At 42.1% G+C, this 14903-nt stretch overlaps 1 protein-coding gene across 3 annotated transcripts in view; it reads right to left on the bottom strand.

Annotated features, from left to right (window-relative positions):
• Nucleotides 1-14903, bottom strand: part of wwox (WW domain containing oxidoreductase) — a 1033547-nt gene that overhangs the window by 830668 nt on the left and 187976 nt on the right. For 2 of the 3 annotated variants that reach the window (XM_048546270.2, XM_048546272.2), the window contains exon 6: nucleotides 10138-10194. The exons of the other annotated variant lie outside the window; for it this stretch is intronic. In XM_048546270.2, the coding sequence (XP_048402227.1) occupies nucleotides 10138-10194 (57 nt within the window). The remainder of the gene's footprint in view (nucleotides 1-10137; nucleotides 10195-14903) is intronic. 3 annotated transcript variants of the gene reach the window in all.

The raw sequence follows: 14903 nt of genomic DNA, 5'->3' as shown, positions 1-14903 counted from the left end.
AAATCATGTAACATAAAACCACACTCATAGGAATTTTCCTAAGTTGTACTGAACAATAACTATCACACCGCGTTATGATTTCATGTCCCAGTGGCTTAACAAGGTTTTACAGTGTATTTTCTCTCATATTTCAGTATATTTTTACAAGGTTTTCAAAGGCAAAATTATTTTAATCTCAACATTCTCAATTCTTTATTACAGGTTAATAATCCCCGTGAATATGATTGAGTAAATGGAGCTTGGTAAACAATGCTAAGCTAAGAATTCATTTTTCAAGACCACAAACAAGTCAGCCATGATCTTATTGAATGGTGAAGTGGGCTTGAAGAGCTGAATGCTCTATATCCTATGGTGTCATACCAATGCATACACAAGGAGCCATTATCAATGTCATGGAAAGCATAATGTGATTTGTGTCACTAATAAATGCTGAGGTATTCATGGTAGAATATGCATTGGATGTATCATTTTTTTTGTCATTGACAATTACTTTGAACATATCCAAATTAGGAAAGATGCTCCCTACTGAACAGTACGTTGGGTGTATCCAAAGCCCAAGGACTACAGCAATTCAATAAAGTGGTCTATCACTATCAAGACAAAGGAAACTAGGAATGGGCAATGAATGCTGTCTCTGCCAGCAATGCTAACATCTAATGAATGAATGATAAAAGAAATCCAATGTTTATCATAATTTCTAGCAGGATATTCTGGAAGGACAAGAATAGTGGTAGAACAATGGGAGGCAACGGAATAGCCACGCAATGTTTTTTCATATTTTATCTCCAAGAACCTACTCAAACCATACAGGGTGCTGGGAAAATCTTGGAATCATGTTGAAATCTGCAATATTGTCATCAGAAGCAGCAGTCACTTGTTCACCTGGGAAATTCCATATCTCTGGTTGTAGGTACTGTGGGTCCTCGTGTGGCTGATGAGCCTGATTCTAGTGTTGCGTCACCAATCACACATTTTGTGTGAGCTCCTCCAAGTAGACACCTTCTGTGGGACATCTTTTTTGATTGAAGGCTGGTAGACTGAAGCCAAAAAGCATTTTACAGCAATGTGTTTTTTTTAAAACAATACAGCGCAGAACAGGCTCTTCGGCCCTCGATGTTGTGCCGACCTGTGAACTAATCTAAGCCCATTCCCCCTACACGAACCCATCATCATCCATTTGTGTGTTTGCTAATGGCTTGTTGATTATATTGTTAACAATGAACAGGTGATAGGCATTGTTGATAAATAAGCAGGACGACATAATTGAGGTCTTATGGAGCAATGGTCCTATCATATTTCTGGGCCAGAAGATCAGGGTTCAAGTTCCACCCGGCTATGTGTGTCGTAGCATGTCCAAACAGGTGGTTGAAAAATATTTTTGTTTTACACAGGGCAGTAGTTAGGTGACACTGATCATACAATGCATCTTGTGAATAAACCTACTGTGAAGGAAAAGAATGAGTTTTATTTTGAACTTCACTGTCTGGTTTGGATCCATTAACAGTATTGCATCTGACTAGGCAATGATATACTTGAAAATAACCATCAGAAATTCTTGGATGTGTGAGCAACCCACTTACGTCACATTCTTATCAGTCCTTCACCAACCTTCTAAAATTTTCAATTGATATAGTTAATTCTGTGTGCCTCCTTCAATGATAAATTATGCTGTTCTACGTACACTGAGTGTACACACAGATCTCAAAACAGCACCCCAAACTTACTTGAATGGAGACAGGTGACCTCTACAGAAATGGTAATCCTTTAAGATTGATGATGTCTCTGAGAAAATAGATCTAATATTGTCTAGAGAATGAACGAAGAGCCTATAAAGCGAGAAACAAGTTTTTTTTGTTTCAAGCATATATATTACCATCACACAGAATTACTCTAAAGCTCCTGATGTGTTTATATATATGCACATACATTTTAAGACAAATGGGACCACAAGTCCCTACTCCTCCCCATTAGTAAACCTAACAAATTCCTTGGTCATAAAGAAAAGCGTGCAGTTTCTCAGCAACTGTGCCAACATATATACACAAAAATATCTCAAATCCATTCATCAGTTATATCCAATTACAAACTAAGCTCTACAAAATCTACAGTCAAGCAAGATTAAGTCTATGTTTCAGCAACACCCATGTTATTGAACCCAAAGTTCATGGTTTGGATTATGTGGACAGCTATATATATTCATATATCGGTCGAGCCGAATGGACCAGATGATTCCTACCTATATGTTTCTGCTCAAATGCTTGCAAACGACTATTATTTTAACTTCTATTATAAATTTTGTTATACTATTGATAATTAGTTATCACATAGAACATAAGAAATAAGAGCTGCTTTAGATTATGAGACCATTTTAAAGTGTTCTGTAATTAAATATCATGGTTAACTTTAGACATTAGTGATTCTTAAACTGCACTCTATGGATCCCTCAGTAATCCTGAAAGACTTTAAACAGTATTTGCAACCATAATATGAAATGCAAACCAGAAGCAGCAACAGAGTGTGGTTGTCATTTGTGCAGGGCAGGGGAGCTTGGATTTGGGTGTTGGGCCAGGGTGGGGGGAGGGGGACTTTTGTTGCCAGTCATAGTGGTGTTGTTGTGTTCAGGGCAGGAGGTGGAGCACTATTCTCAGTCATGGCGGGGCTGCTTTATTCAGGACTGGGGCTGGGGGTTATTGTTCTTCGTCAGGGCTGGGCTGATGTCTTCAGGGCTGGTCAGGGGACCCAGGCCAGGGGTATTGTGACTTCAGTTCCTCATCCCCCCTTCTACCAAAAACATTTGAGGAGGAGACTCTTTGGGAACCTCTCCTTCAAAATGCAATAGAAGCAGAGCCTCAGCAAGGTTTTGAAAGGTTATCAGGGACAGGTGGGAATATGAAATAATCAGATGTAACATGGTCATATTGAATCAAAGACCAAGTGATGTCCTCCTGTTCCTAATTCATATCAGAGTCACTGTAAAATAGATTCCATGTTCCAACTTTACATCCATATCAATTCCCTCAGTGCCCAAAATTTAATATCAGTATTGAATATGCTCAATAATCATCCATAGCCCTTTGGGGTAAGGAGTTCAAAGAGAGAGAAGTTCAAAAACCTGTGAGTATTTACTATGGAAAAGAGGAATTTAATATTTTGTAACTGCCACAAAGCAATTCTCAAACTTTGCAGGAAGGACATACACTGTCAATTTTGATGGACAAAAATGGCATTGGACCGGTTTTCTCTAGAATTTAGAAGGTTAAGGGGTAAGCTGATCAAAGGCTACAAGTCATTAACAGGAAAAAACAGGGCAGATGAAAATAAACTTATGTCAACTGGGGGGTTTCTAGAACTAGGGGTCTTGCTGCTTGGCCTGCTGTGTTCATCCAGCTCTACACCTTATTATCTTAGGGCCAGACCGTTTAAGATAGACATTAGGAAGTGCTTCTACACACAAAGGGTGACAGAAATTGGAACTCTCTTCTACAAATGACAGCTGATAGTAGTTCAGTGGTTAATTTTAAATTTGAGCCTTTTTGTCCAACAAAGGATAAAGAGATATTGGCCAAAGGCAGGAATATGGAGCTACGCCGCAGATCAGCCATGATCTCACTGAATGTGGTTCAGGGTCGAGGGGCTGAATGGCCTACTCCTGTTCCTAGAACATACTGCCCAAGGAGATAATGGAGGGATAGAATGTGGAAGTTCAAAGAGATAGAAATTCATCTTTGTAAATGCACAAAATGAACATCAGCAATCAGCAGCCTGTTTAACCCTCTTTCTGGAGTGTTTAGCAGACTGGAAATTTGTTACTGTCTGATCTGTGCTCCTGCCTAAGATAAATCTCTACTATGTTGTGTTTAATCTAGGAAAGAGACTATGCTCAATCTTTGTGTGACATGTTTCCATTTCACTACAATATTTAAAAATAATACCCCTGCAGCCTTCCATTTCCTTTTCATTTACACCTCAGCAGGTTTCCCATACCAGATGGTGGAATTTGAGGAAAGAAAATAGAATCACCTTGTGCTAGTGTTTACGGTAATGTTTACAACAGCCAGATGAAGAAGACACTTCAATGACAGTAATTCTCACAGTGATTTGCTTGTTCCCCACTGGAAATGAAAAGTAAATGGCAAAGATTTTAAAGAAAAATAAAGTTGAGAAAATGATTCACTTCATTATAGTTCTTAAATGTTGCTTATCAAGGCCAACTACAGATCAATACTGACAAAAAAGTGTTAAATTGAGTAAAGAGCAACTGGAACAATCATTGCCAATTCCTACATATTAATTTCTTTATTTGGCTACTTTATGAAAATTACTCTGCTCCAGGGGAGCTTTGTGTCAGAAAATTCACAGTAGGTTAATACAAATCATGACTCCAAATTTACTATTTGCAGTTACCCTGGGCAATTAAATTTCAAGGACAATTTTTACAGAAATTTGTGGCTTTTCGCCCAATTAAGTGTACTTTCACATTAGCTTTGTTTATTGCAATGTATGCACTTGCGCTAATTTAAGGAACTAGTTCCCTACCTTCCCAAAATGGTGCTGAGGGTTAACAGATTACAAGGTGTCGAGCTGGATGAACACAGCAGGCCAAGCAGCAGAGGAGCAGGAAGGCTGACGTTTTGGGCCTAGACTGTTTTTCAAGGGTCTAGGCCCGAAACATCAGCCTTCCTGCTCCTCTGATGCTGCTTGGCCTGCTGTGTTCATCCTGCTCTCCACCTTGTTATCTCAGATTCTCCGGCACCTGCAGTTCCTACTATCTCTGAGGATTAAGGTTTGTTTGCATCAGCATAATGGGAAGTGCAGATGTTGGAGAATCTGAGATAACAATCTGTGGAGCTGGATGAACACAGCAGGCCAAGCAGCATCTTAGGAGCACAAAAGCTGATATTTCGGGCCTAGACCCTTCATCAGAAAAGCTTCATATTCTTAGGAAAAAAATATTATTTTCAAGCAGATTGTACAATTTTTCTTCTTTTTATTTAGTTTGCATGCATTTAGAAATGCCTGATTCAAATAAAAGAGTTGGGATGCCAACAAGTTTGCAGCATGGAAAGGCCATCCCAATAAACATTTTCAAATTTTGCTTTTCGTCTGAAGTTTTATCTCTCTCCAATTTTGGCCAATGTTGTCTGAAGCAACATTCAAACAAACTTTGATAACAAAGTGTGGAGCTGGATGAACACAGCAGGCCAAGCAGCATCTTAGGAGCATGAAAGCTGACATTTTGGGCCTAGACCCTTCATCAGAAAAGCTTTCTGATGTTGAAGAAGATAGCACATCTTCACTTTCACAGGGACAGTTTGGGATAGGCGATAAATGCTGGCCTGGTCTGCCAACTTTGGGTTCCGTGAATGAATAATTTTAAGAAAGTTAAACAACTCTTTTAGTGTTGAAAGATCAAGAGATAAGTATACATATTCTTTATAATTTTCATTGTTTTTGGAGTGTCAAAAATATCTCTCTCTTCTTTCCATATGTTGGCTTTATCTTATGGATAAAGCTCCAAATTATTGACACATTTAATTTTAAAATAAGTCAGGTTTCATGTAAGCTAAAATTAGAAAGGACATGTAAGACAAGGATGATTGCGAATACACATTCTGAGAATGAGATTCAGAAGATGTCAGAAACGTTGCAATGAAAATTATACTCGCTGTAGAAAGAGAGGGAGAGAGAGCATTGACTGTTGCACCTGGTTAGTGGCGAGGAGCTGCAGCAGGATGAGTTTTCAAAGGAGGAGATGCAATATAAATTCTGAACTACAGTCTCCAATGACTGCAGATATAGTGGAGACCAGTTATACCTCAGCAGCAACCATCTCCTGTGGACATGATGTGAGATAAATGAAAATATTTCTGGTTGAAAGATATGTTTGCATTTTTCCCTTCAAGGAAAACACAAAAGAAGGAATTACATCTGTGTATGCTAGCCTGGTTTACTGGTTCTGTTTGTTGGGTATGCGCAGCAAAGATTACTGTTGAAGAACATCCACTAGGCACACCAGTTGCAAGTATGTGAAAAGTCAAACGTTCTCACTGATTGCAGGAAGCAAGCCACAAATCAGCAAAGCATGGAAGTAGGATATCCTTTGGCTAACTTGCAAAATCAAAAATCCTCCAATCAACTGTTGAGTTTAACATTACTGGAAGTGTCCACTTTAATGGGCACATTGTTTCACCATCAATTAATCATGGGAAAGCCATAGACTGATGGATGTATCTTTTCTAACTGTTACTTGTTTCCTTACTTCTCATTTCTAACCTGGGTGTGCGCTTCTGAGTTTTGTTATACACTCTCATGGTTTGACAATTAATAAACTGTCTTTCTTTAACCCAACAAGACCTGGCTAAATTGGCTGCTTTTATGTTGGAACATGTTCAAAGGGAAGGGATCTATGTCTTAAGTGATCAAGTGAGGCTTGGGGAAGCTGGAATGGGAGATGGTTTCTCCCGTCTCACCCATGAGTGTAACTATTTGGGGTCTCCCTTCCAGAGTCATAACAAACTGGGGATCCTTGCCCTGGAACTGGTCACAAGACTGATCGCCAAATCTGGGTCAATGTGCACAATAGGAAATTGAGCAATATTTATATTCCTCTATGTCAAATTTTATTTGGCATCCTGCATCATAATATATAAATTAAAATAGTTGCTAAGAGGGTTCAGGGAAAACTATTTTGGAAACCCCTTTATCAATCTCTGACTGTGTGTTGTGCCTTCAAATTCGTCACTGGCTTTGTGCAGTGGAACTTCAACATCCTGATCTTCTGTCTGCTGGCATTGCCAAGCCTTTCTTGTCTCTGAGTTCAGTATAACCGTTGAAACGGCAGTATTGTAGAATGCCTAATAGCCAGCTGTCCAGTGGTGACAATCCAATTAAATGCCGCCTGATAAAATCTATTTAAACAAAACCACTAATTGTGAAACCTCTGGAAACACTGAGCAAAATCTGAAAAGCATAGAAATATTCAGTTGGTCAGGCAGGATCAATGGAAAAGTTTCAGAACATAAGACCAGAATGAGGATTTATTGCTGATGCATTCTGTTTAAAAGACACAACAGAGGGAAAGGAAGAATGAGAAAAGAGACCAGCACACAGTAGTAAAAGTAGAATATCCTGTACAGTGCTGCAGTGTTTGGATGGAGAGCAGCACTTGTTTGTGAAAACAGACGTCAAAAGGAGTCACAATGAGGGAAAAAAAATAAGAACATGTTGAAAAGTGATACAAGTTTTCAATTCCACCAGCAAGTCCACCTGCCAACATAGCTTTCACCGGGTAATTGAATAGCCAAGATGGGAATAGGCAGGAAAGAAAGCATGGAAAACTGGCAAATTCATTGGATTACCCTCTAGAGGCTTGTGCGTGGATTTGGGAAATAAACTGGTGAATAGCAGTGCTCCATGAATGATATTGTTACTTGTGGTGTTTCTTAATCTATTGTTAGATAGTATTATTATGAATAATTTTTAATTATTGAAAAATTAACTTCAGTTCTAAATTTCTTCTCCTCATGCAACACTTTCAGTTGTGTGGTGAGGTAATTAAACTGATGGTGTGTGCTTTGTTGGTGGTCAGCATCCTCATTTGAAGGTAATTAGGCCAGATGTATATACAGAAAAAATAGGGAGAATAGGTCATTCTACCCTTTAAGTTTGTTCTGCCATTCAACCTGATCATGGCGGTCATCCAACTCTGTTGCTGCTTTCATAAGACATCACTGGAAAGCAAAAAACCAACAACATTGGGCAGATTTTAGTCCATAATGCAGTGGGTCTGTTAATGAGCTTGAGAGCCTCTGCTGGGGAGAAACCACTGTAATAGTTACCAAACTGAGTATCGACGATCCATCGCTGGGGTTAATTAGAGGCCAGCAGCTCAATTGCAGACAGCACCACTAGGGTTGGCATGCACTCAGCAGAAGCACAAGAATGTCAAAGCTCCTGTACCACTGATGCCTCAGGGCAGAATGAGCGAGAAAACAAATAAGAAAAATATCCAAAGGTTGGACCTGCCATCAATGGTTAACTAGGAAGGAAAAAGGTACTATCAAATTTAGAGGAAAAACATGTAACTGTACAAAGACAGGTATTAGACCTGAATATCACATTGAATATAAAACAAAAACAATGCCAAAAAAATCAAGCAGGAGGAGGAAAATCAGAGGATAAGAAGACTAGCCAGCTATATTAAAACTGGTAGTAATGGTTCCAATAAATATGAAAAAAAATTGGTAATGGAAAACAAAGAGATGAATAGATATCTCGCATCTGTCTTTGTGAAAGGCGATATAAGGAAAATCCCAGATGCAGCTATAAATAAGGAAATGGAAGGAAGGGAGGAACTCAGGAAAATTACAATCACCAGACAAATAGTACTGAGTATACAGTTGGATCTGTGGGCTATCAGGTCCCTGTTCCTGATGAAGTTCAACCTAAAGTCTTCAAAGAAGTGGCAAGTGAGATAGATGATTCATTCGATTTAATTTTCCGAAACCCTTGCATTAGGGGAAGGTCCCATTAGATTGGAAGGAAGTAAATGTAACTTCTGTATTCAAAAAGAAGGGAAGCTAGAAAGGAGGAAACAAAAGGGAAGTGAGCCTGACATCTGCCATAGGGAATCTATTAATACAGAAGTTATACCAGAACACTTGGGTTCAAGGCAATCATTCAAAATCAGCATGGTTTTGTGAAAGGGAAGTCGTGTTTAACCAATTTATTGGAGTTCTTTGAGGTAGAACTTGTGTTGTCAATAAACTGGAACCAGTGGATTTAGATAGACAGAAGACATTTGTTGAAGTTACCACATAAGAGGTGATTGTGGAAAATGTAGCTTGTGTTGTAGGGATAGCATAATGACAGGGAGAGAAGATTGGCTGGCTCACAGGAAGCACAGAGCAGAAATAAATGGGTCTTTTCAGATTGGTAAGACATAGTAAGAGGTATGCCACAGGGATTGGTGCTGCTTACAATTTATACACATAGCTTAGATGAAGGGTTGGAAGGTATGGTTGTCCCATTTGCTGAAGGCTCAAACATAGGTAGAGAAATTGTGATGCGGACATAAGCAGGACACAAAAAGCTATAGGCATCTTAAGTGGGTGAACAGTAATATTAGAAATGGATTATAATGTTGGAATATGTGAAATTTTCATATTTGGCGTAAAGAACAAAAACGTAATTCTAAATAGGGAGAAATTGTGAAGCTGTGAGGTGCAGAGGGATCTGAATGTCATAGCACATGAATCACAAAAGTCTAATATTTAGGTACATCACATAATGAGAAAAGCAAATAGATTGTTATGAATGCAAATGTAGAGAGATTATTCATCAGTTATACAGGATACTGGTGAGACCACATCTGAAAAGTGCTCTTCACTTTATTTAGAGAAGGATGGACATATGTTGAAAGAGCTTGAGCGAAGGTTTACTGGATTAATACATTGAATTTTCTTATGTGAAGTGGTGGACAGGCTAGGATTGTATCCTTTGGAGTTTTGAAGAGTAAGAAGCAATCTGACTGAAATATGTTTGATCCTGAGAAGTATTTGCAGGGTAGATGTGGAAAAATGCTTCCACTTATGGGAGAATCTAGAGCTAGGGGTCACTTCTTAGAAATAAGAGATATGCAGACATGAGGCACTATTTTTGCATCTGAGAGTCTTTGGGGCTCTGTTCCTGAAAAGGCATTAGAAGCAAGCCATTCAGGCAAAGCTTGACAGATTCTTGTTGAGCAAGGATTGGGTGGGGAGAGGTTATCAGGGTTAGGCAGGAAAGTAGATTTGCAGTTACAGCCAAGTATGTTATGATCATGTTAAATAGTGCAGCAAGCTCAGGGCCCACATAGTCTACATCTTGCTGCATGTTTGTATGAATGGGCACTTTGATGGGAAGGGTGGTCACTGGCTTGGGGATGAGCAGGTGCAAGGTTGTGTAAATTACAGAGCAGAATCACCACTAGTGTTAGTGATTTAATAAAAGCCTGTTTCACCCCAAGCAATTGTAAAAAATCAACTAAGTTTCGAATTGAAGCACCCATCTGTGTGTGTGTGCACATGTGCGCGTGCAGCAGGGGTTTTGATTGCCATTCCACCTGAGGAAGACTCAGAACCTGCATCCTCACCTTACCTGCGTTAAACATTCAGGTACATTGCCACACTTTGGGACCTGCCTTTGGGTAGAGAACTGCTGAAGAGAAAGGAGAACAGAGGCTCACACATCTTGGAGCACAAAAACATTTTTATTTGACTTGTTTTAATCAACACAAAATAACTGTTGAAACTTGTGGACAAGATTCACTGTCCCTCTTTTAGGGTAGCTAGAATTGGCAATTAGTGACACCCAGCGCCTATTGTCTATTTGTTACCCTGATTCTTTTAGGTGATAGAACTTGTAGCTTGGAAGGTACAGTCACAACAGGGTAGGTGAGCCAATGCAGTACGTTTTGTAAGTTATACACGCTGTAGCCATCATGCATCGATGGTAAAGGGAGAGAATTTGGAAGGTTGTGGCTAGCATGATAATCAAGCGGCTGTTTTGTCCTGGATGGCTTTGAGCTCTGAGTTTTGTTGTAGCTGTATTCATCCAACAAATCACACTCCTGATTTGTCCTTGTAGACAAGTGGACAGGTTTGGGAAGACAGGAGATGAATTACTCATTGCAAGACTGCTAGCTTCTGCTCTGTTCTTGAAGCCACAGTATTTATATGGCTGGTCCATTTCAATTTCTAGTCAATGGCAACCCCCACAACATTAACAGTGACAGATTCCACAAAGTGAATGCCATATTATCTCAATGAGCAATGTTTAGATTCTCTATTGTTGGAAACGGCTGTTCCTAGGATAAGTGTGGTGCAAATGTTATCTTTCTCTAATCAGCCCAAGCCTGAATGCTGCTTAGATCTTGCTACATTTGGACACAGGGAGAAACTGACCCCACTCATAAAGGGATCAAGAACCGGGGTGGGGGAGGGGAGATTAATTTAATGTGTTTCGCAAAAGAAGGTCAGAAAATCACATGACACCAGGTTACAGTCCAACTGGTTTCTTTGAAAACTCTTGCTTTCGGAGAATTGCTCATTGCTCAGGTATAGTGAGATAGGAGGTATCAAGGCACAGAATTTATCAGTAAAAGATCAAAGGATCATACAACTAACATGAAGGTATTGAATAAACTTAAGATAGCTGTTAAATCGTTAATCAGTTAGAAAGGAGATGCAGGGTTCGATTTAAAATGCAAATTCCATAATTTCTTTTCAAGTCGCTGCCCCGGGATAACTAAAAGGTTTTATCAATGTATAAGAGGAGTCATCTCAGGTCAGGCAATGCATTTTAAGTGTGAGGCCTTGTTTAGAATTGGTCCCTGTTTTAATCTGGAGTCAGACCGGTTTTACTTCCAAAGCAGGAATTTATAAAATGTCCCATTGACTAACTGTGTCTACAAATTGTTATTTGAACAAAATATAATTTATCTGCAAATACAAACATCCAAATACAAATTCACCCCAATGCATGTTTCAGCACTCTACACCAGCATCCCCAACAATGGCAATGCTGCATTCAACAGATTTCATCCCACCATCTGACCTACCATGGATGTCTCTTTAGAATCAGTCTCATTCTCGACCAAAGCATCGCCATTAAGGACATACACCTCAATACCTCACTCTAAGAAAGCCTACAGATAACCTCATGATGTTGCACTTCTTTCGCTTTCACCCTAAACATATTAAAGAAGCCATCCCCTATGGATAAGCCTTATGCAAACGCAGGATCTGCTCGGATGACGGACACCTGGAGATGTTGAAGGACATCCTCAAAAGAATGGGTTACGATGCTCAACTCATCGATCTCCATTTCCAACTGGCCGCAGTGAAAAACCATAACGACCCCCTCACAAGACAGACACAGGAGAGAACCGATAGGATACCCTTCGTCATCCAGAACTTTCCGGGACTGGAGAAACTACACCATCCTCTTCACAGCCTTCAACACATCGGCAACGACAATGAACACTGTGTCAAGAACTTGCCCACACCTCCACTTCTCACCTTCAAACAACTCCCAAACCTTAAATAGACTACACAGTGTGAGGCTGGATGAACACAGCAGGCCAAGCAGCATCTCAGGAGCACAAAAGCTGACGTTTTGGGACTAGACCCTTCATCAGAGAGGGGGATGGGGGGAGGGAACTGGAATAAATAGAGAGAGAGGGGGAGGCGGACCGAAGATGGATTGAGGAGAAGATAGGTGGAGAGGAGAGTATGGGGCTCATCCGCCTCGCTGAACTCGTCCTCACCCTCAACAACTTCTCCTTAGATTCCTCCCACTTCCTACAGACTAAGGGGGTGGCCATGGGTAGCCGCATGGGCCCAAGCTATACCTGCCTCTTTGTAGGTTACGTGGAACAGTCCCTCTTCCGCACCTACACCGGCCCCTCTTCCTCCATTACATTGATGACTGTATCGGCGCCGCCTCTTGCTCCCCAGAGGAGCTCGAACAGTTCATCCACTTCACCAACACCTTCCACCCCAACCTTCAGTTCACCTGGGCATCTCCAGCACATCCCTCACCTTCCTAGACTTCTCTGTCTCCATCTCAGGCAACCAGCTAGAAACTGATGTCCACTTCAACTAACCGACTCCCACAGCTACATCCTCCCACCCACCCTCCTGCAAAAATTCCATCCCCTATTCTCAATTCCTTTGCCTCCACCACATCTGCCCCCAGGATGAGGCATTCCACTCACGCACATCCCAGATGTCTGCGTTCTTCAAGGACCGCAACCTCCCCCCCGCAGTGGTCGAGAACGCCCTTGACCATGTTTCTCGCATTTCCCGCAACACATCACTCACACCCCGCCCCCGCAATAACCGGCTAAGAGAATCCCCCTCATCCTCACATACCATCCCATCAACCTCCGGATACAACGCATCACTCTCTGACACTTCCGCCATCTACAATCCGACCCCACCACCCAAGACATGTTTCCATCCCCACCCTTGTCTGCATTCCGGAGAGACCACTCTCTCCGTGACTCCCTTGTCCGCTCCACACTCCCCTGCCACCCCACCACACCCGGCACCTTCCCCTGCAACCGCAGGAAGTGCTACACTTGCCTCCACACCAACTCCCTCACTCCCATCCCAGACCCCAAGGTGACTTTACATATTAAGCAGATGTTCATCTGCACATCTGCCAATGTAATACACTGTATCCACTGTACCCGGTGTGGCTTCCTCTACATTGGGGAACCAAGCGGAGGCTTGGGGACTGCTTTACAGAACACCTCCGCTCGGTTCGCAATAAACAAATGCACCTCCCAGTCGCGAACCATTTCAACTCCCCCTCCCATTCTTTAGATGACATGTCCATCATGGGCCTCCTGCAGTGCCACAATGATGCCACCCGAAGGTTGCAAGAACAGCAACTCAGATTCCACTTGGGAACCCTGCAGCCCAATGGTATCAATATGGACTTCACAAACTTCAAAATCTCCCCCTCCCCCACTGCATCCCAAAACCAGCCCAGCTCATCCCCTCCCCCAACTGCATCAGAAACCCAGCCCAGCTCGTCACCGCCTCCCTAACCTGTTCTTCCTCTCACCTATCACCTCCTCCCACCTCTAGCCGCAGCTCCATTTCCCACCTGCCAACCGCATCCCTCCTCCTTGACCTGTCTGTCCTCCCTGGACTGACCTATCCCCTCCCCACCCATACTCTCCTCTCCACCTATCTTCTCCTCCATCCATCTTCGGTCCACCTCCCGTCTCTCCCTATTTATTCCAGAACCCTCTTCCCATCCCCCTCTCTGATGAAGGGTCTAGGCCCGAAATGTCAGCTTTTGTGCTCCTGAGATGCTGCTTGGCCTGCTGTGTTCATCCAGCTTCACAGTGTGTTATTCTCCAGCATCTGCAGTTCACATTATCTCTTAAACAGACTGTTGTTCACAGCAAACTACCCAGACTTCAGGGTAACATTGACCACAACACCACACAACCCTGGAAGGCAACCTCTGCAAGACATGTCAGATCATCGACATGGATACTACCATCACATGTGGGCACACCACCCACCACGTACACAGCAGATACTCATGTGCCACATAAATGTAGTCTATCTCATACGCTGCAAACAAGGATTCCCCGGGGCATGGAATATTGGCAAAACCATGCAAACGCTACAACAATGGATGAATGGACACTGTGCAACAATCACCAAACAGGGATGTTCCTTCCCAGAGGGGGAGCAATTCAGCCATCAAGGCATTCTGTCTCGGATCTTCAGGTAAATGTCTTCCAAGCCAGACTTCAGGATATACAACAACTCAGAGTCATACAGCAGAGGCTGATAGTCAAGTTCACTACCCATGAGGACCGCCTCAACAGGAATCTTGGGTATATGTCGCAATGAAGGTGTCTCCACGGCACAGTTCTCTCTCTCTCTCTTCACCCACCACCCCTCAAACACTCCCCCTCCATACACACACACACACACTCTCTTCCACACAACACACACACACTCTCTCTCTTCCACACCACACACACACACAAACACAGTCTCTTCCAGAGCACACACACACACACACACTCTCTCTTCCAGAGCACACACACACACACACACTCTCTCTTCCACACCACACACACACACAAACACAGTCTCTTCCACAGCACACACACACACACACACTCTCTCTTCCCCACTACACACACACACACAACCTCTCACTCTTCCACACCACACTTACCCACCACACACACACACACACTCTTCCCTACCACACACACACACACACTCTACCCCACCACACACACACACACACACACACACTCTACCCCACCACACACACACACACACACACACACACACACACACACACTCTACCCCACCACACGC

This window comes from Stegostoma tigrinum, chromosome 16, assembly GCF_030684315.1.
Source record: "Stegostoma tigrinum isolate sSteTig4 chromosome 16, sSteTig4.hap1, whole genome shotgun sequence".
Classification (NCBI taxonomy): domain Eukaryota; kingdom Metazoa; phylum Chordata; class Chondrichthyes; order Orectolobiformes; family Stegostomatidae; genus Stegostoma; species Stegostoma tigrinum.
This window is presented reverse-complemented; position numbering and strand designations above follow the sequence as displayed.